The 27,193-nt window shown below is 39.3% G+C and overlaps 1 protein-coding gene across 1 annotated transcript; it reads right to left on the bottom strand.

Annotated features, from left to right (window-relative positions):
• Nucleotides 1-258: 258 nt before the first annotated feature.
• ntmt1 (N-terminal Xaa-Pro-Lys N-methyltransferase 1) lies at nt 259-20,466 on the bottom strand. The gene is made up of 4 exons (XM_061980616.1): nt 20,343-20,466; nt 5,871-6,027; nt 2,659-2,911; nt 259-778 (listed from the first exon to the last, which is right to left on the bottom strand). The coding sequence occupies exons 2-4, from the start codon at nt 6,024-6,026 to the stop codon at nt 522-524; spliced, it is 666 nt and encodes a 221-aa protein (XP_061836600.1). The 5' UTR covers nt 6,027; nt 20,343-20,466; the 3' UTR covers nt 259-521.
• Between the last annotated feature and the right edge of the window lie 6,727 nt (nt 20,467-27,193).

Here is a 27,193-nt window from a genome sequence, read left to right as displayed (position 1 = left end):
TTTGTACAATGTGTTGCTGCCATTAAATTCTAAGTTAAAAAAGTTAAGTTTCTCAGTTCTAACATTAAATATCTTGTCTTTGCAGTTTATTCAATTGAATATAAGTTGAAAAAGATTTGCAAATCATGTTATTCTGTTTTTATTTATGAATTACACAACGTGCCAACTTCACTGGTTTTGGGGTTTGCATTTTCATGTTATTATTGAGGTAGTAGTATTCAAACTGTACACAAGCAGCAGATAAAAAGTACCTGCACAGACTGTCAGTGTGCTTTTTATTGGAGCTGGTAGCGCCTCCTTGGTGCAGTCTTGTGAAACACATTCAGGCCGGCCTAAAATACACTTGGGTGACATTTAAGCTTTGACTACAAACAGGAAGTCCTTTCCAGCAAGTTTAAAAATGTCCTTTTTAAACTTCCAGACAGAAAAGTTTGTTTCCATAAAGTTGACGGTTAAAAAATGTGATGAAAATAAATAAAACCTGGAGTCCGATGACGAAGGTTTATGAATATCAGCGAGTCTTATTGGAGGGCCAGAGTGTGGACGTGGTAGATCTCCTTGGGGAAGTTCACTTGTTGTTCCTCGTGGACCACGCTCAAGCCCGCACTGGCCACCAGGCGGCGGACTATTCCCAGGTCTCGACACACGCTGCTGTCCACCTCGTCTGGGACCACGCCCTGGTAAGACACGTTGTCCTTGATGATGACGAGCCCATTGGGCCGCAGAGCCTTCTGGCAGCGCCGCAGGAATTCCACCAGGTGGTCGTCAGTCAGGTGGCCTGTGAGAACAAATCAAACATCTGCCCATAAATGGTGACTTTTCTTCAGCAGTCGAAAATGCATCCAATTGTACAATTGTTTTTATATTATATATGACAAATAAAAGTATATTAAAAGTAGGGCTGTCAAATGATGAATTGTTCTAATCAAATAATTACACTCTTGAATTTCAATAATCACGATTAAAGAAAACACCTCAAATTTGGTCACAAAATCGTATTTTTACAATCAGGCAGGGGATTTGAACTTTGAAAAAGAAAAAGACTGAAAATAAGCCGGGGGTCCGCCTTTGATTTTATAGTAAATTTCTGTCTCTTCGACTTCCTCTCCACTTCTTATAGTAAAAAATGTGTGTTTATGAATCTAACTAAAGCATTTGACACAATTAATCACAATATTTTAATCAAAAAACTGGAACGATACGGCATCAGAGGGTTAGTCTTAAACTGGATAAGAAGTTATCTAACAAACAGGAAACAATACGTGAAGCTAGGCGAACACACATCTACAACGCTAAATATATCCTGTGGCGTACCTCAGGGATCAATACTAGGACCTAAATTATTCAATCTCTATATAAATGACATTTGTAAAGTTACAAAAGATTTAAAGTTAGTATTATTTGCGGATGATACAACAACGTTTTGTTCAGGAGAGAACACACAGAAGCTAATACAAATAATAACAGAAGAAATGAACAAATGAAAAAGATGGTTTGACAAAAACAGACTATGGTTGAATCTCAGTAAGACTAAAATAATGCTATTTGGTAACAGTAGACGAGAAAGTCAAACACAAATACAAATAGACAAAATAGAAATTGAAAGAGTAAATAAAACCACATTTCTAGGTATAATGATTGATGATAAGTTGAACTGGAAATCTCATGTAAAAAATATACAACATAAAGTAGCAAGAAACACATCAATAATAAATAAAGCAAAACATGTTCTAGACTAGGGCTGCAACAACTAATCGATTAAAATCGATTTTAAAAATAGTTGGCGATTAATTTAGTCATCGATTCGTTGGATCTATGCTATGCGCATGCGCAGAGGCATCCATCCATCCATCCATTTTCTACCGCTTATTCCCTTTGGGGTCGCGGGGGGCGCTGGAGCCTATCTCAGCTACAATCGGGCGGAAGGCGGGGTACACCCTGGACAAGTCGCCACCTCATCGCAGTGCGCAGAGGCAATTATTTATAAAATTTTCTTAGTTTTATTATTATTTTTTTTTAATAAACCTTTATTTATAAACTGCAACATGTACAAACAGCTGAGAAACAATAATCAAAATAAGTATGGTGCCAGTATGCTATTTTTTCCAATAAAATACTGGAAAGGATAGAATTGTAGTTTGTCTCCTTTATCCGATTATTAATCGATTAATCAAAGTAATAATCGACAGATTAATCGATTATCAAACTAATCGTTAGTTGCAGCCCTAATCCGGACGCATACATTTGTCCAAATGTGGCCAAGTAGACGCATTGTGGGTTTCCCGGACGTCGTCTCCATCGCTAAGAGAAAAATCGAAGGAAGAGAATCCCTCTGCCATCTTCCACTAGTTTTTTAAATATATAAATCGCCCTCTTGAATATTCCCTCTCTCGTCATCATTTGGGATGTCTGTTGTGATTCCCCTTCCTGGTTTGATGACCCGCTCTAGCTTGCCTCTGATTGGCCTGTCACTAATGTTTTGTCCTAATCTTAACCAATCGTGACACATTATGTTTATTAGCCCACATTTCACGTTTTGTTTGTACACAGTGAGCTCGACATTGTATGTACTGTAGTTGCAATAATCTGACAATGTTACCCAAAACTGAATCAGAGTTCATTCACAGGTCCCTAATAAAGTGTCCACACATGACTCACCAATCACCCACTGTATCCAGATGACGTCGTAGCGTCCACTCTCTGGTACGAAGTCCTGCAGGCCAATGCAGAAGAAGTTGCCCACTCTCTTGGCGTCCTCCCCCAGGTATGTCTTTGCTTTGTCCAGGAACTCCTGCGTCACGTCCACAAGGTCCACCGTCTTGAAGAGAGGCAGCAGCAAACGTTTGGAGATCCTCCCGATGCCGGCGCCGCAGTCTAACGCGCAGCCCGCGTTCGTCTTTCCCTCGCCTTCCTGCAGCAGCAACCATCATTTAGCAAAATCAAAACCGAGTGTCATTTAATCAACAATTAATTCATAAAGAAACAAATTCATGACATCATTACTTGTATTATGAAATATATCTTTTTTAATTACTATACAGTCATCCCTCGTTTGTCATATTAAAAAAAAAAGAGTATCTTTATAGCTACAGCATAAAAAACATTGTTCACAACTAAACAAGGTTTTTATGTTATGAGATCCCTCGAGACATAAAATTGCACCCAAATAGTAACCTTTAAGCTTGCTCCAATATAGTAATGCTGCCTGAGGCCGATCCAATCAGTGGCTACAATACTGAACTGCACAATTAAGATTGGTTTGTTCTCAGTCAGTGGCCCATACGACTGTAGTATTGATATTTTTATTACAATTGGCCAGTGTTGTGCTTAATTTAGGCAAAGAATAGGAAGAATATGCTAAAAAAAAAAACATCTGCGCGAGAAGCCTCAAACTTTGAAGCGCTATGGGGCAAGGGACGACTGTATATTAAAATAAATATAATCAAAACATGATTGATTGATTTATAATAAATGATATATGTAAGTTTCCAGAGTTAATAATATACAGACATTATAAAAGTTTCATTTAATTAATAAAATATGCATTATTTTTTATTTAAAAATATGTACCGTATTTTCCGCACTATAAGGCGCACCTAAAAACCTCCAATTTTCTCATAAGCTGACAGTGCGCCTTATAATCCGGTGCGCCTTATATATGGACAATATTGAGCCACAACAGGTCTCGCAACTACGGGATGCATAACGTAACCCCGGCCTCTACTGTAGCGTCTATTCTATGCGCCTTATAATGCGGTGCGCCTTATATATGACCAAAGTTTTAAAATAGGCCATTCATTGAAGGTGCGCCTTATAGTGCGGAAGAATACGGTATTATAAAATATATTTTACGGTTTATAAATCATACTATTAACAAATATAGACTTACCTATATATTGTTATTTATTTATATTAAATAATTGCAAACATTTAAATTTAAAAATCTTTAAATAATGATTCGATTTTATAATTACATATGCATACGCGCCTATGTGTCAAGGCTCCTAATATTATACAGGGTTCCCTTAGGTTGTCTGGATATATGATACACAAACAGTACATTAGAGAAAATGTTTTTATCAATAATAAATTATTACTGAATTAAATAATACGGCGGCGTGGCACGGTTGGTAGAGCGGCCATGCCAGTAACTTGAGGTTCCAGGTTCGATCCCTGCTTCCGCCATCCTAGTCACTGCCGTTGTGTCCTTGGGCAAGATACTTTACCCACCTGCCCGGACTGACACCCACACTGGTTTAAATGTAACTTAAATAATGGGTTTCATTATGTAAAGCGCTTTGAGTCACTAGAGAAAACCACAATATAAATACAATTCAGTTCACTTCACTTCATTATTTATAAAATAATAAATCAATTGTAATTGTTTATGTAATGGTAAATACAAAATTAATTCTAAACTCTAGTTAAAAAATAATTAAAACATTTAACAATTTATACTATACATGGTTTTACAGAATCATTGAACATACTTTTTTGGACTAAAGAATAAAAACAATTTTTAATTGACATGCAATAGTTAAAAAATGTTACGCAATTAATTAAAAAAATAATATAGTATACAGCATCAGAATATAAATACGGATATGTTAACATTAATAAATTAGGTTAAAAAAAAAAGTTTTTCTATTTACAGTATACACATACCTGTATATAGTGTGTGTGTGACAATCATTGGTACTTTAACTTTATAGCCTCTGTGACTCACAAAACATACTTTTCCTGGATCAAAGAATAGAACAACAATTTTAATGCAAATTAATATGTAAAACATGTATACAATTAATCAAAAATACTATATATTAAACAGTATCAGAATATAAATATATCCATCCATTTTCTATCGCTTGTCCCGTTCGGGGTCACGGGGGTGCTGGAGCCTATCCTAGCTGCATTCGGGCGAAAGGCGGGGTACACCCTGGACAAGTCCATCCATCCATTTTACCGCTTGTCCCTTTCAGGTTAGCGGGGGGGTGCTGGAGCCTATCTCAGCTGCATTCAAGTGGCCGTGGACAAGTCGCCATCTCATAAATCTAGTTATTTCAAAACCAATAAATTAAGTTAAAAAAGGAAAACATTTTTTCTTTATGCTTTATATGGTTTTATAGCTTCTGTGACTAAATATACTTGGTCTGTACTATGGAATAAATCCAGTTCAAAAGATTTCTGAGCAGGTCCAAGTAGTGCTAATCTACTTCTTGATTTTTATCAGCGAAACCTAGAAAGTAAACGCTGACAGAATGACATCAAACAGGTTTGGTGAGGAACAAGACAAACTGCTGGCCCCAACACAAAGGACCATCCTAGCAGGGCTGACATTCGACTACTTTCTTGATATTGTGAGCTCAATGGTTGACTATAAACAAATCTGCAGTAAAGGCCAAAAGTTTGGACACACCTTCTCTTTTCAATGCGTTTTCTTTATTTTCAAGACTATTGTCACTGAAAGCATTAAAACTATGACACACCTGTGAAGTGAAAACCATTTCAGGTGACTACCTCTTGAAGCTCATCGAGAGAATGCCAAGAGTGTGCAAAAAAGTAATCAGAGCAAAGGGTGGCTATTTTGAAGAAAGTAGAATATAAAACATGTTTTCAGTTATTTCACCTTTTTGTGTTGTGTACATAACTCCACATGTGATGCCTTCAGTGACAATCTACAATGTAAATAGTCATGAAAATAAAGAAAATGCATTGAATGAGACGGTGTGTCCAAATTTTTGGCCTCTACTGTATACTGAAAAAGAATGGATACACAAGTTTCCATGTAGAAATAGAAGCACAAACAAACACACTAGCATGCACAACCGCACTCATAGGGTCAATGTGTTGTCCGAGTGACATTTTCTTACACCCAGGAACTTGCGAAGGAAGGCCTTGGATCCATTGATATCGATGCTGGAGATGCTTCCGTAGCCTCCAAGCATGCCGTCCACAGTAGGCGGAACGTCCTTCCAATAGCCCTCAGCATTGGAGTAGAAACTGGGCTCTCCTGATATGTCACCCATTCTGTTGGAACAACAATCTCAGGCTTTAAGATAGCATCCTTCACCACTAGCAAAAATAGAATAGAATAGAATAGAAAGTACTTTATTGATCCCTGGGGGAAATTAAGCACCGCAGTTCGCTCACAATAGACAATAATAATTCTAAATAATATAATATAATATATATATATAATACATAATATATAAATATATTCTACATATACTCTACATTTAAGTGCAGTCAAAGAACATATGCATTATACAGTCTGATGGCTGTCGGTATGAAGGACCTCCTGTGTCGTTCCATGTTGCATTTTGGGAGTCTGAGCCTTCCACTGAACGTGCTCATTCTCTCTGCAAGGTCCGAGTGTAGTGGGTGGGAGGTGTTGTCCATAATGGCTAAAAGCTTTGCGAGACTTCTCCTCTCTGACACCACCGCCAGAGAGTATAGCTCCACTCCCACCACGTTACTGGCCTTCTCTACCAACTTGTCCAGTCTGTTTGCGTCCCTCGCTCTCAGCCCGCTGCCCCGGCAGGCCACGGCGTATAAGAAGGCGCCCGCCACCACCGACTCGTAGAACATCTTCAACATCTTTGTACAGACTTCTTATAGAGTGCCTCAGCGTGTTTTGACCCATTGAGCTTGTTGTCAATGTGTACACCGAGGTATTTATAATCCTCAACCATGTCCACATCGACCCCCCTGATGGAAACAGGGGTCACCGGAGTACTCCTCCTCCTTCCCAGGTCCACAACAAGCTCCTTGGTCTTTGTCACATTAAGCTGGAGGTGGTTCTTTCCACACCATGTGACAAAGTCCTCCACCAGTGCCCTGTATTCCTCATCATCACCTTCCTCAATACACCCCACTATCGCAGAGTCATCAGAAAACTTCTGAAGGTGGCAGGACTCTGAGTGATAATGGAAATCGGTGGTGTAGATGGTGAAGAGGAAGGGGGAGAGAACTGTGCCCTGCGGGGCCCCGGTGTTGCTGACCAGCCTGTCAGACACAGTCCTGCAGTCGCACGTACTGTGGTCTGTCAGTCAGGTAATCAACAACCCAGGACACCAAGGGGGCCTCCACCTGCATCGTCTCTAACTTCACACCCAGTAGCCCAGGCCGTATGGTATTAAAAGCACTGGAGAAGTCAAAAAACATGACCCTCACACGGAGCCACTGTGTCAAACCTGTTAAAGAACTGGTTTAGTTCATTGGCTCTTTCTTTGTCTCCGTCCACCCCCCTGCCTCCCGACGGTTTGAGGCCGGTGATGGTCTGCATACCTCTCCAAACCGCCTTCATGTTGTTGTCCTTCATCTTCCCTTCCAGCTTTCTCCTGTAGTTCTCCTTGGCCTCCCTGAGTTTGGTCTTCAGCAGCTCCTGAACTCTTTTCACCTCCTCCCTGTTACCAGCATTGAATGCCCTCTTCTTCTCATTCATTAGGGCTTTGATGTCCTTGGTCACCCACAGCTTGTTGTTTGGGTAGCAGGTGACCGTCCTTGATGGGACTTTTGAGTCAATACAGAAGTTGATATAGTCTGTGATGCACTCTGTGAGCCCGTCAATGTCCTCTCCATGAGGCTCCATGAGCACCTGCCAGTCAGTTACCTCAAAACAGCCCTGTAGTGTCTCTTGGACTCTTTCTGACCACCTTCTCACTGTTTTTTTTGGTCACGGGCTGTCTTTTGATCAGAGGCACATAACAGGGGTTGAGGTAAACAAGGTTGTGGTCTGACCGGCCCAGCTCTGGTAGTAGTATGGAGCTATACGCATCCTTGATGTTTGCGTACAGCAGGTCCAGGATCTTATTTCCTCTGGTGTGGCAGCTGACATACTGAGTGAAGTTGGGTAGTGATTTGTCCATAGTAACATGGTTAAAATCCCCCGAGATGAGGATGAGAGCTTTCGGGTGCTTGGTTTGTAGTCTGGCTATCGAGCTGTGGATGACGTCACTGGCAGCTGCAGCGTTAGCAGAGGGGGGGATATATACTGCCATCATGATAACATGCGGAATCTCCCTGGGCAAATAATATGGTCTGAGACCTACTGCTAACATCTCTATTTTCGGGTCACAGTGGCGCTCTTTTATTGCGATATGACCGGGATGACAATATTTCTTATTAATAAACAAAGCAAGCCCCCATCCTTTCCGCTTGCCGTTGGTTCGCTCCCGGTCAGCGCGCACCGTTTGAAACCCGTTTATAGAGACATTACTATCCGAAACATCGTCGTGCAGCCACGTCTCAGTAAAACACATTAGGCTACACTCACGATATTCTTTCTGACTAGCGGCAAGCACCGACAACCCATCCTTTCCGCTTGCCGTTGGTTCGCTCCCGGTCAGCGCGCACCGTTTGAAACCCGTTTATAGAGACATTACTATCCGAAACATCGTCGTGCAGCCACGTCTCAGTAAAACACATTAGGCTACACTCACGATATTCTTTCTGACTAGCGGCAAGCACCGACAACCCATCCATTTTATCTGCCAGAGACCGCACGTTACCTATGACGACGGAAGGAAGATATGGTTTATATCTCCTTCTCTCCCTCCTCGCTTCAGCCCTCTTCTGTCTCGAGCGTCTCCCTTACCCTCGACAGCCACGAGCACCTCCATTAGTCCTTTTTAGCTCCTCCGGGATGTGGTTAGTTAGCGCCGGGTCCTTTAGCTGGATGCTAATAACTGGTGCCGCTAACAACTGTTCCCTGGTGCAGATGAAAGAGGCTCTCCCCTCTTGTTGTCCGTCTGATCTCTTTAGTAGCGTCCCCACCGTCAGTAGGACGAACAAAACACTTCTAAACTGCATTTTTAGAAGGGCACAACTAGATAAAAAGTAAATGTAGACTAAATGTAAAAGTATAAAAAAGTACAAAACGAACAAAGAACAAAGACAAAAGACAAGGACGGAGCAGTTTTTACTAACGTGGGTACACCTTCACATTTGAATATCTCCTTTTCAACGAACAATAATACAGGTGTTTATTTTGAACAGGCATACAATTACAACATGATATATCACAATTTTTAGTTTCTCCTTTTAACATGTTCGAAAAGGAGTAAGAAGATGCAGAGCTTATTTACTCCTACCCCTTTTCCATTACATAGCAATTGCTAACACTTTTGTTCACTTCCTGTTCTCAATTTACTCCATAAATAATAACATTAAAATAAATAAATAAATAATTAATGGAGTAAGTTGAATATCATATGCTGAGATAGATAAAATTATCAAGGTTGGCAAGTATGGTTGCGGTTCCTGCTTCGTCGACACACAAGCATATCTACACTGGGAGCCTATCCCCGCTGCACTGAGGCAGAAGACAGCGTACATTTTGGAAAAGAGACCACCTCATCACAGGGCCAACACAGATAGACAACATTCACACTCACATTCACACACTTGGGCCAATTTAGTGCTGCCAATCAGCCTATCCCCAAGTGCATGTCCTTGGAGGTAGGAGGAAGCCGGAGTACACGGAGAATAGGGCTGGTGGGTGATATGGCACAAAACAAACAAATAATGTAATCTGATCTCAATTAACATCACTTTTTTTATATCAAAGGTAAGGCTGAAACGACGCGTCGACGTCATCGGTTACGTAAATACGTCGACGCCGTTTTTGTGCGTCGACGCGTCGCATATTTACGTCACAAAGCGAAGGGAAAAAAGCACGCCAAAAGTCGTCAAAAGTGTGGGAGTGTTTCAATAAACGACCTAATAATGTTGTAGCGGCGAACAGCTGTCTCGTCAGCTGACGCGCAAGCTCGCAACCGTGGCTGCTTAGCAACCAGCCAAACCCCATCCATCCATCCATCCATTTTCTACCGCTTATTCCCTTTTGGGGTCGCGGGGGGCGCTGGAGCCTATCTCAGCTACAATCGGGCGGAAGGCGGGGTACACCCTGGACAAGTCGCCACCTCATCGCAGGGCCAACACTGATAGACAGACAACATTTACACTCACATTCACACACTAGGGCCAATTTAGTGTTGCCAATCAACCTATCCCCAGGTGCATGTCTTTGGAGGTGGGAGGAAGCCGGAGTACCCGGAGGGAACCCACGCAGTCACGGGGAGAACATGCAAACTCCACACAGAAAGATCCGGAGCCTGGGATTGAACCCCAGACTACTCAGCAACTTCGTATTGTGAGGCAGACGCACTAACCCCTCTCCTACCGTGCTGCCCCCAGCCAAACCCCACTTAATAAAATTATATTTTATCTTAGAGCACATCCGCATCCCTATTCACCTAGGCAACCCCAGGAAATGTATATAATTCGGCATTATTTTGGCCAGTCGGCTTATATGATCAGAGCCGATCAATTTACGTTCACGCACAGGTATAATGCGGAGCGCTCCCGTCTCATCTGCTGGTGCGCGAGCCCGGTAATTAGACCGCTGTGTCAAATCAAGGAGGACAAAAGACGCCAGCGCAGAGTGGAAAAAGGTTTAGTTCATTACAGATAACCCAGAGTTGTGCCAAAAGTGTACCAAAACCAAAAGCTGAACGGACAGCCGGTAAGATCCACTTTATTTCTCTTCGTGGGTGTGGCGCACATGTTGCGCTGGTGAGATGGGGGGTGCGGGGGAGTTGTGTGCATGTAGCGTGCTTAGTCTGGAGGCTAAATACACACGGTGTTTTGTGTAACTGTTGTTTAGTAAGGAAGTGTTGATATTCTTTGCATAGTTTGATAAATGTTGGAGCAGTTTTCTTCATCAGGAGGGTGAAGTCGCTCAACTTAAAGTGTTGGATTTAACTGTGTTGGATCATTGGCTGCTGGTGAGGGCATAGAAAAAGGGGCATTTTTCTACCAATAGACAGCGTTTAAGATTGAGTGTTTCACTGCTAAATTAATAATATATTTATATTGAATATGGATTTTGAATATGCATCTAAAATAGGTGGTTAATTGGTTAGGTATTTATGTATTTGCATATTGGGTTTTCTGCTGCATGTATCTATTGTGTTTCTGGTGTTAAATGTATTTTATATGTATCTTGGTGCATTTATGTTGAGACAATTTATTTAAAATCTGTTTTAACTTAAAGGGAAAAGATGTGTCCATTTTCTTGCACTTGTTTAATGGTTAAGAGTTTGATAGCCTAATTAATAATTGTAAATTATGGGATTGATAATTGGTTGATTTTTTACAGCATGTTAATCTTGTGGTGTTTTGTCCTTCAAGGTTTTTCACCTACTAAAGAAGCTAAAGGCTACTAAAGAAGCTAAAGGCTACTAAAGGCTACTAAAGACAGCTAATGACAGCTAAAGAAACTAAAGTCTACTAAAGTCTACTAACACTGCTAAAGACTGCTAAAAAGACTAAAGAAGAAAAAATAAGCTGTTTCTTCGTTGGAAAAACTGTTGCAAACTAAAGGAAAATAAAAGGAAAAAGTAACTACGGTCTGGTCTTTTGAGTGAAATCCAGAAGCCACATTCAGAATTGGTACATCCCTTCAAGTGTGGGATAAGCACAGCGAAAAAGCAAAACACTTGACAGTTGTTGTATGCACACTGTGTCGAGCGGAAATGGCCTATCATAGCAGCACAACGGCTATGAACGAACATTTGAAAAGAAAACACCCGACAGCGTTCTTGCCATCACCATCAACTAGTCAATCGTCCGCGTGAGTATACGTTGTCATCATTACACAAAAACATCAATGTGTCATTTGTATCTGCGTTGTAAATTCATAAACTAAAACACTGTTTCGCTCTGAGTGGCGCGTTTGGCGTGCCTGTTCAGTGTTTACAAAGACGCGCTCCTCTTTAACGCTAACGTTAATTAGTTGTGCAAATACCTTTTACAACATTAACAGTTACATATACTATGTACAAACGAACAATTCACTTTCACTTAAATCATACTATCATTGTTGTGTTATTAAGCAAAATAAGCAATACTTTTACTTTTGTTGAAATGTTTACACTGTTACAGAATATTTAGTTTTGCACTTTTTTGTATTGGATGTTTATCTTTATTTTTGCACATTTTAAAGCAAAATAAGCAATACTTGTACTTTTGAAATGCTTATACTATTGCAGAATATTAAGATTTGCACTGGATGTTTACTTTTATATTTGCACATTAAAAAGCAAATAAGCTACTTTTAATTTTGTTAAATGTTTTAAATGTTTACATTGTTACAGAATATTTTGTCATGTTGTTGTCAATGTTGACTGAGTGGCCATACTTTTTTTTTTGTAAATAAAAGTCATGCCTTTTGAAAAAACTGGCCTACATTTATTTTTTCATCTTCATTTTAAATTAAAAAAATAATCGGTAAAAGGAAAAATAATCTATAGATTAATCGGAAAAAAAAATCTATAGATTAACCGATTAATCGAAAAAAAAATTAAAAAATCTATAGATTAATCGATAGAAAAATAATCGTTAGCTGCAGCCTTAATCAAAGGTGGCTTGTCCTGTGCAGGATTATAACGAGTACCGTTACATCCCTGCTGTTTGCTACTGCAGTATTTTGTAACAGACATTACCGCCAAGTTTGATCGAGGTAATAATATATGATAACAGCTGACAGCTGTCATTTAGGTCATATTTATGATTGGGTTTACCAGTGGTGCAATGTTACAGGTAACCCATGCAACGGTCCGTACCGCTATTTTGCTTCTTTTTTGGTACGTTTTGTGGGGTTAAAGAGAGCAATTTACTTTTCTTCTAAAAGTTGTTTTGTTATTTTGTTTGCTAACACAAACTTTATTCTGCAGTAAACAAAATTATCATTGATGTACTGAATACTATAAGAATTGTATTTCAAGTTAGCATTTACTAAACATCACTGTGAAATACTTTTCCAATTTTCTTGTAGTCAGACAATATTTGCGGTATACTAGACTACATTTTTACCTGACTTGTTTCGACTCTCATCTGCAGTCTTCTTCAGAAGGGTCACCTGACCACTGTGATGTGTTGCCTATCAGCTGTTCTTATAGGCCGGCCAGCCAGCCAGACCTGTCAGGTCTACCTGGTCTGCAGTTTTTAGTACATGTAATATTTTTAATCAGAACAAACGCAAACAATAAGTCTGATACAAAAATATTTATATATAAAACTTTTGTATTTTCTTAATAAATTAGTAGGTGTGTTTATTCTCCCAGTCAGTACCAATGGCTTACAGTAGTATAATGTACACAAGTACAGTCACAAAAGCACTGTGCCTGCCTGTGAGTCCGCCATGAGGGCAAGATTACTAGTCAGCTGCAGCAGTCATGACCTACTCAGTGGCCTAGTGGTTAGAGTGTTCGCCCGGAGATCGGTAGGTTGTGAGTTCAAACCCCGGCCGAGACATACCAAAGACTATAGAAATGGGACCCACTACCTCCCTGCTTGGCACTCAGCATCAAGGGTTGGAATTGGGGGTTAAATCACCAAAAATTATTCCCGGGCGCGGCCACCGCTGCTGCCCACTGCTCCCCTCACCTCCCAGGGGGTGAACAAGGGGAAGGGTCAAATGCAGAGGACACATTTCACCACACCTAGTGTGTGTGACAATCATTGGTACTTTAAACTTTTTAACTTAATGAGACTAAAGTCTGTCACTGAATGTGCTGCTCCTTCTCAGTGTTGTGTTTCAACTTCTAAACCATTGTTAGCCATATTTCTTTATTTTATTCTTCTGGGCTCCACTTTCAGCAATGTAAGGGTTAGAGGTACAACGCTGATTAAACATTAATTTTGTGGTGGGGAGCCTTACTTTCGCGACGGGAGGACGGGGATGCTCGAACACACATACGCACACATATACAAACAAACACACACGTTAACAAACACACACAGGATAAGAATAAAATAATAAAGGCAGATAGTTTTAAGCAGGATTATACAGAGCACATACCTGCCAACTTTTGAAATCAGAAAAACCTAGTAGCCAGGTTCCAGGGGCCGCAGGCCCCGGTAGGTCCAGGACAAAGTCCTGGTGGGGGGGTTCCTTCGCCCCCCGACGCAAAATGATTATTAGCATTCAGACAGGTTAAAATGTTGCTAAAACCATCACTTTTCTATCAGTCACAGTGACTTTCCAAAACAAAAATATTACAGCAAAAATCATATGGGTTGATTGACATGTTTATTCTGCAAGATAACTTCAATAGTTAGAAATTATTTTGACAGTTAATGCCAGTTAGCCTGTCAACCTTTCACAAGACTTCAATTTGTTAATTGAAAGTATAAACAGTATAAACACTTTTTACAGTAAACAAATGGTAAAACAGTACTAAACAATTCCATTAAAAAAAAAATTGGTGTCATTATTAACTTTCTGTCCAAGCTTGTATAATCTACTGCCTTGTTCAATTGTAAAAAATATTCTGTGCCTAAAATTCACATTTCTATCACAATTATCATACTGTAAACATGGTAAGCTAACTTCATTAAAATTAATAGTCCTGTCAATAGCATGGAATTACAATTCAAATGTAGTTTTTTTGTAAGCCTTTCAAAAGAATTCAAAATATGAAAAATTAATGAAAATTAATTTAAGCCATCAGACACTTGAAAAGTGGCACATCACATCTCTAATGTAATCATTTTAACTTTTCAACAGAAATAGCACTGCAAAAATATTAACTTCTGTATTTTGGTAGTTATGCTGTCAACATTTAACAAGATTTCTTCAACTTGGACTTGAAAGCATAAATAGTATAAACACTTTTAACAGTATAACAGTACTAAACAATTCCAATAGATAACATTGGTGTCATTACCTTTTTGTTTGCTCAATTATTGCCTCCGTAAATAAAACTTCGGCATTTATCACATCCAAAGAATCTGTTTGGGGGACAAAAAACGTTGAAAGTTTTCCACTTGTAACGCTAGCAACGGCATTAGACTTGTGTTTTTTTGTCCCAACGTGGTCTTTTACATCGCTAATTCCTCGGTGTCCGATCGAAAAATGTTGTCTGCACAAGGTGCAATTCGCGTAGTTTTCACCCTTTTTGGAACGGATAATTATTCCCGGATAGGCTTTTGAATATTCTTCACGGAATGACTGCAGTTTTCTTTTCGGTTTAAGACTCGTATGCGATTTTTCTCCGGCTGATTCCATGATCGTTCGCTCGTTTGGAAACAATGGCCTCGTGCTTGGCAGCGGTGCTATAAATAGCCTCGCGCATGGCATTCGGAATGGCTCGATAGGAAGTTACGGGAAGCAGTGTCGATTGTCATTGTTGTTACGCGATTTCGTGAATAAAACTTTAAAAAAAAAATTTTTTTTTAATTAATGAAAAACCGTATTTTTTTATCACTGCAACCGTAACCCGGAATAGGTTGATGAAAACCGTACTAATTACGGGAAAACCGGAGTAGTTGGCAGGTATGCAGAGCATCGTTGCATCCCAACTGGTCACTACTGCGGTATATTCTAAACAGGCATTTCCACCATGTTTGATGGGAGTTAATATATGCTAACAGCTGATCACTGTGATCAAACTCAAATTAATCACGATCATCGATTACAATCATATATTTGCTCAGCCCTACCCGAGAGAACCCACGCAGTCACAGGGGAGACCTGCAAACGCAGACATTGTCGCTGTTAGACACGAGCACTAACCACTGCGCCACCAAGTTTTTTTCTGAATGTTTTGAAAAATCCCCGTATTTTTAGCAATTTTCCCAGGGGATTTCCTATATTTTTAAATGCAAAAGTTGATGCTCCCCTGACCCGCAGCATTAGACATACGTAATCTCCCTTGATGTTTGTTGGTGCTAAATTAACCACAATATTGCGCCGCATAAAATATGTCGCTACTGGCCCAACATTTCTTAAAAAAATTAAAAATTAAAAATTAAAAATAAAAAAGAGTTAAAGAAACAACTTAAAGCCTTGTCCAGCTGTTAACTAATGTTGTGTAATATTCATGTTTAGCTAACTTTTACTGCAAACACTCTTCCACTGCGTGGCGCAGTGGAAGAGTGGCCGTGCGCGACCCGGGGGTCCCTGGTTCAATCCCCACCTAGTACCAACCTCGTCATGTCCGTTGTGTCCTGAGCAAGACACTTCACCCTTGCTCCTGATGGGTGCTGGTTAGCGCCTTGCATGGCAGCTCCCTCCATCAGTGTGTGAATGTGTGTGTGAATGGGTAAATGTGGAAGTAGTGTCAAAGCGCTTTGAGTACCTTGAAGGTAGAAAAGCGCTATACAAGTACAACCCATTTATTTATCATTTAAATTACTATTGTCTCAAAATATCAGTTATCTGCAATGTTCCCTCTAAGGTGCACACTGTTCCGCCGTCCCCCGTGCACAGAAAATCTATGTGGCGCACAAAATCCAACCTAAATGGCAAACAAAATAAGGACATAACATTTTTGGTACCCTGTTCAAAGCAAATATCAGAGTGACAGATGACAAGTTGTTATAAAAGAAAACAATGACGACGTCTGCCGAGACATTTTAAGGAGGGGAAGGACGTGGTTTGCGTAAACATCCAACTATCTTCTACCGCTTGTCCCTTTCGCGGTCGCTGGAGCCTATCTCAGCTGCATTCGGACGGAAGACGGGGTACACCCTGGACAAGTCGCCAACAATCATTTTATTAAACAAAACTGATTACTGTCAGCCGTAACCACAGAAACAACATCAGCAACAAAACTAATATCTAAAAAAAACTGTCACTTTCTGCCGTAATCACAACAAAACAAACAAATTATAGGTCTTTATTGACAGCAGCCACTCTCTCGCTTTCATTTGTGCCAAAAACGCACACACTCAATTCAGCCAGCGATACATTCATGGCCACAAAACAGACGGACAACTCCAATTCCTGCGATGAGGTGGCGACTTGTCCAGGGTGTACCCCGCCTTCCGCCCGATTGTAGCTGAGATAGGCTCCAGCGCCCCCCGCGACCCCGAAGGGATTAAGCGGTAGAAAATGGATGGATGGATGGAACTCCAATTCCACACAAACTGTAACTGGCAGGTTGTTACACTGTTATGCGGTTCACACGCAACCAATCAATGTCATTACTGTACGCTAACTCTTAATTTGGCAAAATGAACTCACACTCCAAAATCCCATTTGTGCTTTTTCTAGTGTCATGAATTTAGGAATGTTAATTTATGAATATTAATCTTGAAATGCTGTTACAGGGTTCCAAAAATGCTAATGAAAACTCTGCAATGATATATTTCACAGACAAAAAGTTGTACTGTAGCCCATGCTTTTGCTACTGCACACATCTCATTGTGCAAAATGTGAATGTTTTAAGGTGGAATTAAATGTGATCTCTGAGAGGGGTACATGTCTCAAATTATTCCACAGCAGGACCCCAACCCAAACATTCAACATGCAGCTCACAAAACACTAAGATTTTTTTAATTTCCATCGTCAGTGAGCCAAATCATTTATACAGTACTAGGAATATAAAGGAAATGACTGCCGTTTTTGTATTATTATAATAAAACATTCCAACTTGTTATGAGGTCAGCTTTTGGACATGTGTGCTGCTAGTGTCTGATGTTGTTCACATGTGGTCCACTGAATGCTCACAGAGTGAGTGTGTTTGCTCAAAGACATGAAAAATGTACCGGTATTGTTTATCTGCCTCTTGGACTACTAATAATTGGTATTGGCCCTGAAAAAAAACATATCGGTCAATCCCTACTAATCAGTAGCGATTCCTATATGACCTTCGAGAAAAGTGGAGCCTTACTTTAGTTTTGAGCGTCTTCTTCTTGCTTTGTTGTCATATAAAATTTGTAACATTACCTATAGGCAGTCAGGCTGAGTCCGCTCTGAGTGCTTGACTGATTGTTTCCTGGCCAAGAACTTGAGCCACTGCTGAGTTTGCAACCCGGACAAATGCAACAAAGGTATCAAAATATGGCACCTTTTGGTTTTACATTAACTGGTACCCAGTAGTACCAACATACTTTGGCTGGTACATTTGGTACACATCCCTAAATTTTAATATGTTGGGGCGGCGTAGCTTGGGTGGTAGAGCGGCCGTGCCAGCAACTTGAGGGTTCCTGGTTCGATCCCAGCTTTCGCCATCCTCGTCACACCTGTTGTGTACTTGGTTGGGCAAGACACTTCACCCTTGCTCCTGATGGGTCATGGTTAGGGCTTTGCATAGCAGCTCCTGCCATCAGTGGGTGAATGTGGAAATAGTGTCAAAGCGCTTTGAGTAGCTTGAAGGTAGAAAAGCGCTATACAAGCATAACCCATTAAAGGGGAACATTATCACAATTTCAGAAGGGTTAAAACCATTAAAAATCAGTTCCCAGTGACTTATTTTATTTTTCGAAGTTTTTTTCAAAATTTTACCCATCACGCAATATCCCTAAAAAAAGCTTCAAAATGCCTGATTTTAACCATCGTTATATACACCCGTCCATTTTCCTGTGACGTCACACAGTGATGCCAATACAAACAAACATGGCGGATAGAACAGCAAGGTATAGCGACATTAGCTCGGATTCAGACTCGGATTTCAGCGGCTTAAGCGATTCAACAGATTACGCATGTATTGAAACGGATGGTTGTAGTGTGGAGGCAGGTAGCGGAAACGAAATTGAAGAAGAAACTGAAGCTATTGAGCCATATTGGTTTGAACCGTATGCAAGCGAAACCGACGAAAACGACACGACAGCCAGCGACACGGGAGAAAGCGAGGACGAATTCGGCTATCGCCTTCTAACCAACGATTGGTATGTGTTTGTTTGGCATTAAAGGAAACTAACAACTATGAACTAGGTTTACAGCATATGAAATACATTTGGCAACAACATGCACTTTAAGAGTGCAGACAGCCCAGTTTTCATCAATTAATATATTCTGTAGACATACCCTCATCCGCTCTCTTTTCCTGAAAGCTGATCTGTCCAGTCCAGTTGGAAATGCATCTGCTTTGAGTGTCGCAGGATATCCACACATTCTTGCCATCTCTGTCGTAGCATAGCTTTCGTCGGTAAAGTGTGCGGAACAAACGTCCAATTTCTTGCCACTTTCGCATCTTTGGGCCACTGGTGCAACTTGAATCCGCCCCTGTTCGTGTTGTTACACCCTCCGACAACACACCGACGAGGCATGATGTCTCCAAGGTACGGAAAACAGTCGAAAAAACGGAAAATAACAGAGCTGATTTGACTTGGTGTTTGTAATGTGTTTGAGAAAATGGCGGATTGCTACCCAATGTGATGTCACGTTGTGACGTCACGTTGTGACGTCATCGCTCCGAGAGCGAATAATAGAAAGGCGTTTAATTCGCCAAAATTCACCCATTTAGAGTTCGGAAATCGGCTAAAAAAATATATGTTCTTTTTTCTGCAACATCAAGGTATATATTGACGCTTACATAGGTCTGGTGATAATGTTCCCCTTTAACAATTTAAATATCTGTCAGATCTATCGAGTTGGCCACGTTGATTAAGTACAGCTGGTAGACGACATGTACCTGGGGACAGGTGACCCTTCTAAGAACCACTACAGATCACGTTCGAAACATGTCACAGTGGAAAACTCCATTTAATAGGCATGAAATTTGACTGAATATAATACACCGAACATTTAAGATACCCTGCGTCACACAAGTAGTGTGTAGGGAAGAATAAGAATGGGGACGGCATGGCGCCGTTGGGAGAGTGGCCGTGCCAGCAGCCTGAGGGTTTCTGGTTCGATCCCCACCTTCTATCAACCTTGTCACATCCGTTGTGTCCTTGAGCAAGACACTTCACCCTTGCTCCGGATGGGTCGTGGTTAGGTCCTTGCATGGCAGCTCCCGCCATCAGTGTGTGAATGTGTGTGTGTAGAAATAGTTTCAAAGCGCTTTGAGTACCTTGAAGGTAGAAAAGCGCTATACAAGTATAACCCATTTACCATGTATTACAGTTGTAAAAAAAAAAGCTTTAGCTACTTTGTTTAATTTGAAAAAAATAAATAATGAAAAAACAATACAATATGCTAATAAGTTATCATTATTTACATGTTTTCTTTTTTGCCATTTATGCTGCTATTTTATTGGAGATTTCTAGAAAGTGCAACGAAAAGCACATTTAAAGTGATGGAGACGAGTGCACTTTATACAGTGGTAATAATCACACAACGACCACTTGACGCAACTTACTTGAAAAAGTACACAATTGATTGAACCTTGACAATTGCAAACATTAAACTATGTTGGATACAAAGTGACGATATAAAACACGTTCAGTTAAGGAACTTTGAAGCGCAAAGAGTGCTGACAGACCACATGAAATCACACGTTGACTTTAGGAACCTCGCTAGTTCGGCCATTAGTTAGCTCGTAAACTGCGTCCATTCAAACAATTAGATATTTCAATTTCATATTTACGGGAACAAAAACAAAATGTACCTTTTTACCACTTCGAGGCCCAGAACCTTCTTTAACCCAAGTCGTGCCGTCCGGGTGCCCGCATCACTTTCTATTTCGGACCATGGCTGCGTGTGCCTAACGTCATTTCCTTATTTGGTTGCTGTTCAACCACAGAGTGGAAACGAGGTCGCCCCCTTCTGGCTATTTTTAGAGACTGCATGCTTCCAATTCATTGTCATTTATTTCGTGGAATACCAGCCAAGGACCTTTTCGACAGGCATTAACCTCTTATGTATGTATATATATATATATATATATATATATATATATATATATATATATATATATATATATATATATATATATATATATATATATATATATATGTATATATACACACACACACACACACACACACACACACACACACACATATATATATATATATATACCAGTGACGTGCGGTCACTAGAGGCAGGTGAGGCCCCGCCTCACCTGCCATCATGGAAAGAAAACAAATGTAAAAAAAAAAAAAATTAATTAAATTGTTATATGTATCCAGTGATTATACTATAAAGTTATTTTCCATTTAACTTCACCTGTTTTAGATTACTGCGATGAGGTGGCGACTTGTCCAGGGTGTACCCCGCCTTCCGCCCGATTGTAGCTGAGATAGGCTCCAGCGCCCCCCGCGACCCCAAAAGGGAATAAGCGGTAGAAAATGGATGGATGGATGGATGTTTTAGATTATTTTTATTCAAAATCGCTGAATTTTCACATTTGCCGTTCAAATACTGAGAAGAGACGGTGCGGTGAACAGCAGCCAGTTGAGGCACGTCCCTCAGTGCCTCAACATGGATTCCGGACTCGGCTAACTGCTGGCCTGCTGTGCAGTGAGACCGTATTGCTATATTAACTATATTATACATTTCCATAGTTTAGTTAGCTGAGGTATATAATGTACAGTGTATTTTGTCAACAACTGTATGTGTGTAAAGTATTTATTGTGCTGAACAATAAAACTGCTGCGAAGACGCACTGGCTGAGGCTCGCGTAACCCCGCCTCCTGGTGCCGGTTAAGGCACCTTCGCCGCAGACTGCAGCCCCCGACGGGAACGCCACACCAACCAAAGCCCACACCCAAACCCTCCACGTGCAAGACCGAATCCACCCAAAAAAAGTCACTTAACAAGAAGCCAAAAAAGTGCAAAAACAACATTGCTCGCGCCGGAGGAGCCGTGAACGACTGCAGGGACACAACATTAGGTACACCTGCAGACTGCAGCGCGGATTTCATATTTCATTCATTCACAACTCCTCCAACACGAACACCACTGTTCCCGCACTTATAAGTAAAGGTAAGACCAGGGGTGCTCATTATGTCGATCGCGAGCTACCGGTCGATCTCGGAGGGTGTGTCAGTCGATCACCAGCCAGGCATTAAAAAAATAGTCCTAAAAATGAGCGATCATAAATCTTCACTATGACGTCACTTTCGTCACTTGATTGACATTCACGGCACCCGAAGGTCTTCTGAGATGACGCTGGCTGCTGCCAGCTCATTAAAATTACCGACTGGAAGGCGAGAAACACTTTATTTCAACAGACTCTGGCGCCGTACCTGTCGTCAAAACTCCAAAGACCGACTGCACAGTTGCACAGTTGCGCTACCAAAATAAGAGTCTCAGAAAGCTGGCGCGCACAAGCTAGCAAGCTACGGAGTTTGCCGACAATGTATTTCTTGTAAAGTGTATACAAAGGAGTACGGAAGCTGGACAAATAAGATGCCAAAAACCAACCACTTTCATGTGGTATTGGACAGAAAGGAGGACTTTTTTTCTCCTCCATTCGAAAATGCGGACATTATCAGCACCACTGTCTGATTCCAATCAATGTAAGTCATCAGAATCAGGTAATACACCAACTTTTATTCTTGTCTTCATGAAAGAAAGGAATCTATATGTGTTAAACATGCTTGTATTATCTTTAAACACCTTTAACTTATTAACAATATTAACTATATGTGTTAAACATGCTTGTATTATCTTTAAACACCTTTAACTTGTTAACAATAATAACTATATGTGTTAAACATGCTTGTGTTATCTTTAAACACCTTTAAGTTGTTAACAATATTGTATTAAACATTCTTGTATTATCATTAAACAACTTTAATTTTTTAACAATATTAACTATGTGTTAAACATGCTTGTATTATCATTAAACACCTTTAACTTGTTAACAATATTAACTATATGTGTTAAACATGCTTGCATTATCTTTAAACACCTTTAACTTGTTAACAATATTAACTATATGTATTAAACATACTTGTATTATCATTAAACACCTTTAATTTTTTAACAATATTAACTATATGTGTTAAACATGCTTGCATTATCATTAAACACATTTAACTTGTTAACAAAAACATATATTTCATAAATAAGTAAATATAAATTATATGTATGAATGAGGTAGATCCCCACGACTTGATCAATTGAAAAGTAGCTCGCCTGCAGAAAAAGTGTGAGCACTTCTGGGTAAGACCATAATAACGTTTTTTTTATTAAATGTGCTTTTTTGTGTGCTACAGTTTGTATGTGTAAAGTTAAAGTTAAGTTAAAGTACCAATGATTGTCACGCACACACTAGGTGTGGTGAAATTTGTCCTCTGCATTTGACCCATCCCTTGATCACCCCCTGGGAGGTGAGGGGAGCAGTGGGCAGCAGCGGCGCCGCGCCCGGGAATAATTGTAGGTGATTTAACCCCCAATTCCAACCCTTGATGCTGAGTGCCAAGCAGGGAAGAATGCTGGTATGAGCTTTTAAACATAACCCGTTAACTGCTGCCAATCAAATGGTGAATAAGATACTCTTTAGGGTTCATATGTTTGTAAATCTGACTGTGATGAAGTCAGTGCCTCACCAGCCACCAACCTCACCGCACGTCACTGATATATACTGTATATATATACATATATGCATATATACACACACATATACATATATATTTATGTACACACATATACATACAAAAATGCATATATATACACATATACATACAGTATATACACACAAATATATATGTATATGCACGCACGCATGCACGCACGCCCGCGTGCGCACACACACACACACACACATACACACACACACACATACACACACGCACACACACACACACACACACACACACACAGTGCATTCGGAAAGTATTCACAGTGCTTCACTTTTTCCACATTTTGTTATGTTACAGCCTTGTTCCAAAATTTAATAAGTCTATTTTTGTCCACAACGTTCCACACACAATACCCTATCATGACAATGTGAAAAGTTTTTTTTATTTTTATTTTGCAAATTTAATAAAAATTAAAAAATTAAAAAATCACATGCACATACTTTTTCACGGCCTTTGCTCAGTACTTTGTTGATGCACCTTTGGCAGCAATTACGGCCTCAAGTCTTTTTGAATACACAATGCCAATGTACAGAGACATGCTACATGAAAACCAACGCTTCTCATTTAACCTGATGGAGCTTGAGAGGTGCCGCATAGAGGAATGGGCAAAGAAGAATGGGCGAAACTGCCCAAAGATAGGTGTGCCAAGTTTGTGGCATTGTATTTCAAAAGACTTGAGGCTGTAATTGCTGCCCAAGATGCATCAACAAAGTATTGAGCCAATTGCTGTGAAAACTTAAAAATCATGAACAGATGATTTTTTTTTAAAGTTTTTTTTTCATTTTTAGTAAATTTGCAAAATTAAAAACATTAAAATCACATTGTCATCATGGGCTATTGTCTGTACAACTTTGAGGACAAAAATTAAATGAATGTATTCCATTTTGGAGAGAGGCTGCAATATAACAAAATATGCCCTGACTACTTTCCAGATGCACTATGTATGTATATATGTAATTATGCGTGTGTGTGTATGCGTGCATATATATATATATATATATATATATATATATATATATATATATATATATATATCCATCCATTTTCTACCGCTTGTCCCTTCTGGGGTCGCGGGGAGTGCTTGAGACTATCTCAGCTGCATTCGGGCGGTAGGTGGGGTACACCCTGGACAAGTCGCCACCTCATCGCAGGGCCAACACAGATAGACAGACAACATTCACACTCACATTCACACACTAGGGTCAATCTAGTGTTGCCAATCAACCTATCCCCAGGTGCATGTCTTTGGAGGTGGGAGGAAGCCAGAGTACCCGGAGGGAACCCACGCAGTCACGGGGAGAACATGCAAACTCCACACAGAAAGATCCCGAGCCCGGGATTGAACCCAGGCCTACTCAGGACCTTCGTATTGTGAGGCACATGCACTAACCCCTGTACCACCGTGCTGCCCATATATATATATATATATATATATATATATATATATATATATATATATATATATATATATATATATATATATATATATATATATATATATATATATATATATATATATATATATATATATATATATATATATATATATATATATATATATATTAGGGATGTCCGATAATGGCTTTTTGCAGATATCCGATATTCCGATATTGTCCAACTCTTTAATTACCGATACCGATATCAACCGATACCGATATCAACAGATATATGCAGTCGTGGAATTAACACATTATTATGCCTAATTTGGACAACCAGGTATGGTGAAGATAAGGTACTTTTAAAAAAAATAAAAAAAATAAAATAAATAAATTAAAAACATTTTCTTGAATAAAAAAGATAGTAAAACAATATACAAACAGTTACATAGAAACTAGTAGTTAATGCAAATTAGTAAAATTAACTGTTAAAGGTTAGTACTATTATGTGTGCTTACGGACTGTATCCCTTGCAGACTGTATTGATATATATTGTAGGAACTAGAATATTAATAACAGAGAGAAACAACCCTTTTGTGTGAATGAGTGTGAATGAGTATAAATGGGGGAAGGAGGTTTTTTGGGTTGGTGCACTAATTTGAAGTGTATCTTGTGTTATTTTCTTTAAAAAAACAACAACAACAAAAACAACAACAATGATACAGATAATAAAAAAACCCGATACCGATGATTTCCGATTAAACATTTTAACGCATTTATCGGACATCCCTAATATATAATATATATATATATATATATATATATATATATATATATATATATATATATACTTTCCTGATGCACTATGAATGTGTATATATATATATATATATATATATATATATATATATATATATATATATATGTATGTATATATATATATATATATATATATATATATATATATATATATATATATATATATATATATATATATATATATATATATATATATATATATATAAATGTTCTGAGCCTTTATTTTTGTCTCTTGCAATGCATCTTCATCCTAATTTTAATGTTTATTATAATATTATAATATTTATTTATATCATAATTTGAATCATTTTGATGTATAGTTTTAACGCATTTTTGTGTCTTATGTGTCCTGACTTGAGAGACGACACCCTGTGGAAGACATGGGTCATTATAAATGAGGCGGTTTCCTAAAGGTCGACTATTGACTGTCCTTCAACGTGTGTTGACGTTTCCTGACCAAACCACTGGATGGCAGTACAGAGCTTTACTCTGGATGACATTAGAAAAGTCTCATTTGAACTATATTACTTGCTTTAACTTGATTTATGTGGCTGGCAAAACAAATGAGTCAAAAACACAAAAACACAATACTGATCACACACACCACTGATTGTTTATAGTTAGATACTCTTGTAAAGTAGCAGATACATGATATATCCACCTTGTTAGTAACAATGGCAGTAACAATTCACTGCAATGTATTGGGAAGTGTTTTTTTACTTGCCCGTCCTAATAGTGAGATGTGAATAAGTGCTTGTTGGGCATGATACAATATCACAAACACCTCTAAGCATAGCAATAACAATATGTATATTAAGGTTGATAAACACCATAGACAAAATGAACTGAAAAACTTTAAATAGTCAGTACACATCAGTAAGTATGTTCTGTATAAATGTTGACAGCGTAGTCACAAATGTACCTGCTTCAACAACTTCTTCTTTTCTCCTTTTTAATGGTGAATTGCAATCGGAATCCTCCCCCTTCGCTACGTAGCTAAGATGGCGACCATTGAATTAGTTATTGAGTGCAACATCTGGGCACTGACACTGCACTACATTTTGTGGTATGAGCAGAGGTGAGTCCTAACACGTTACATTTACCAAAGTAACATTTTGGATAATTTGTGCTTGTCAAAGTAGTTTAAATGCAAAGTTGTTTAAATGCAACAGACTTTATTTTGATTTGAGTTTTTTTGTAAAGAAGAACATTTTACTCTATTACATAGAGTTTCCTTCCAATCGATACTCATGTTAATATCATCATTGTATCGTTATATATATTTATAATCTATTGTTTACCATTTGGCTGGTCAGCAAACCTTCCAGTGGGCACGGTCACACCGATCTTGTGACGGAGCCTGTCTCTAACATGCACACACACACACACACACACACACACACACACACACACACACACACACACACACACACACACACACACACACACACACACACACACACACACACTCGCCTGTCTCTAACATGCACATGCACACAAGCACGTGCACACACATACAAACACGCACACACTTGCAGACACACATGCACACCCACACTCCCTATGGTTGTAGTGCCAGTACTGGTACCATTGCAAATAGCTATTACAAAACCCAAAACCAGTGAAGTTGGCACGTTGTGTAAATGCTAAATAAAAACAGAATACAAACATATCTTATGTGGTACTGTCAAAATTGAAATTGCAAAAAAACATATTAAACGTGAAAAAATAAA

Source organism: Nerophis lumbriciformis, linkage group LG20 (genome assembly GCF_033978685.3).
Source record: "Nerophis lumbriciformis linkage group LG20, RoL_Nlum_v2.1, whole genome shotgun sequence".
NCBI classification, from domain to species: Eukaryota; Metazoa; Chordata; class Actinopteri; order Syngnathiformes; family Syngnathidae; genus Nerophis; species Nerophis lumbriciformis.
The sequence above is the reverse complement of the archived record's forward strand: the minus strand, read 5'-3'. Positions and strand labels throughout refer to the sequence as shown.

Excerpts from the sequence above, each read along its gene's own strand:
- ntmt1 (XM_061980616.1), bottom strand. The coding sequence starts at position 6,026 with ATGGGTGACATATCAGGAGAGCCCAGTTTCTACTCCAATGCTGAGGGC. Across the intron at positions 2,912-5,870 it reads TCCTTCGCAAGTTCCTGGGT|GAAGGCGAGGGAAAGACGAA; the intron begins GTAAGAAAATGT and ends TTGCTGCTGCAG. Across the intron at positions 779-2,658 it reads CTGGATACAGTGGGTGATTG|GCCACCTGACTGACGACCAC; the intron begins GTGAGTCATGTG and ends TTGTTCTCACAG.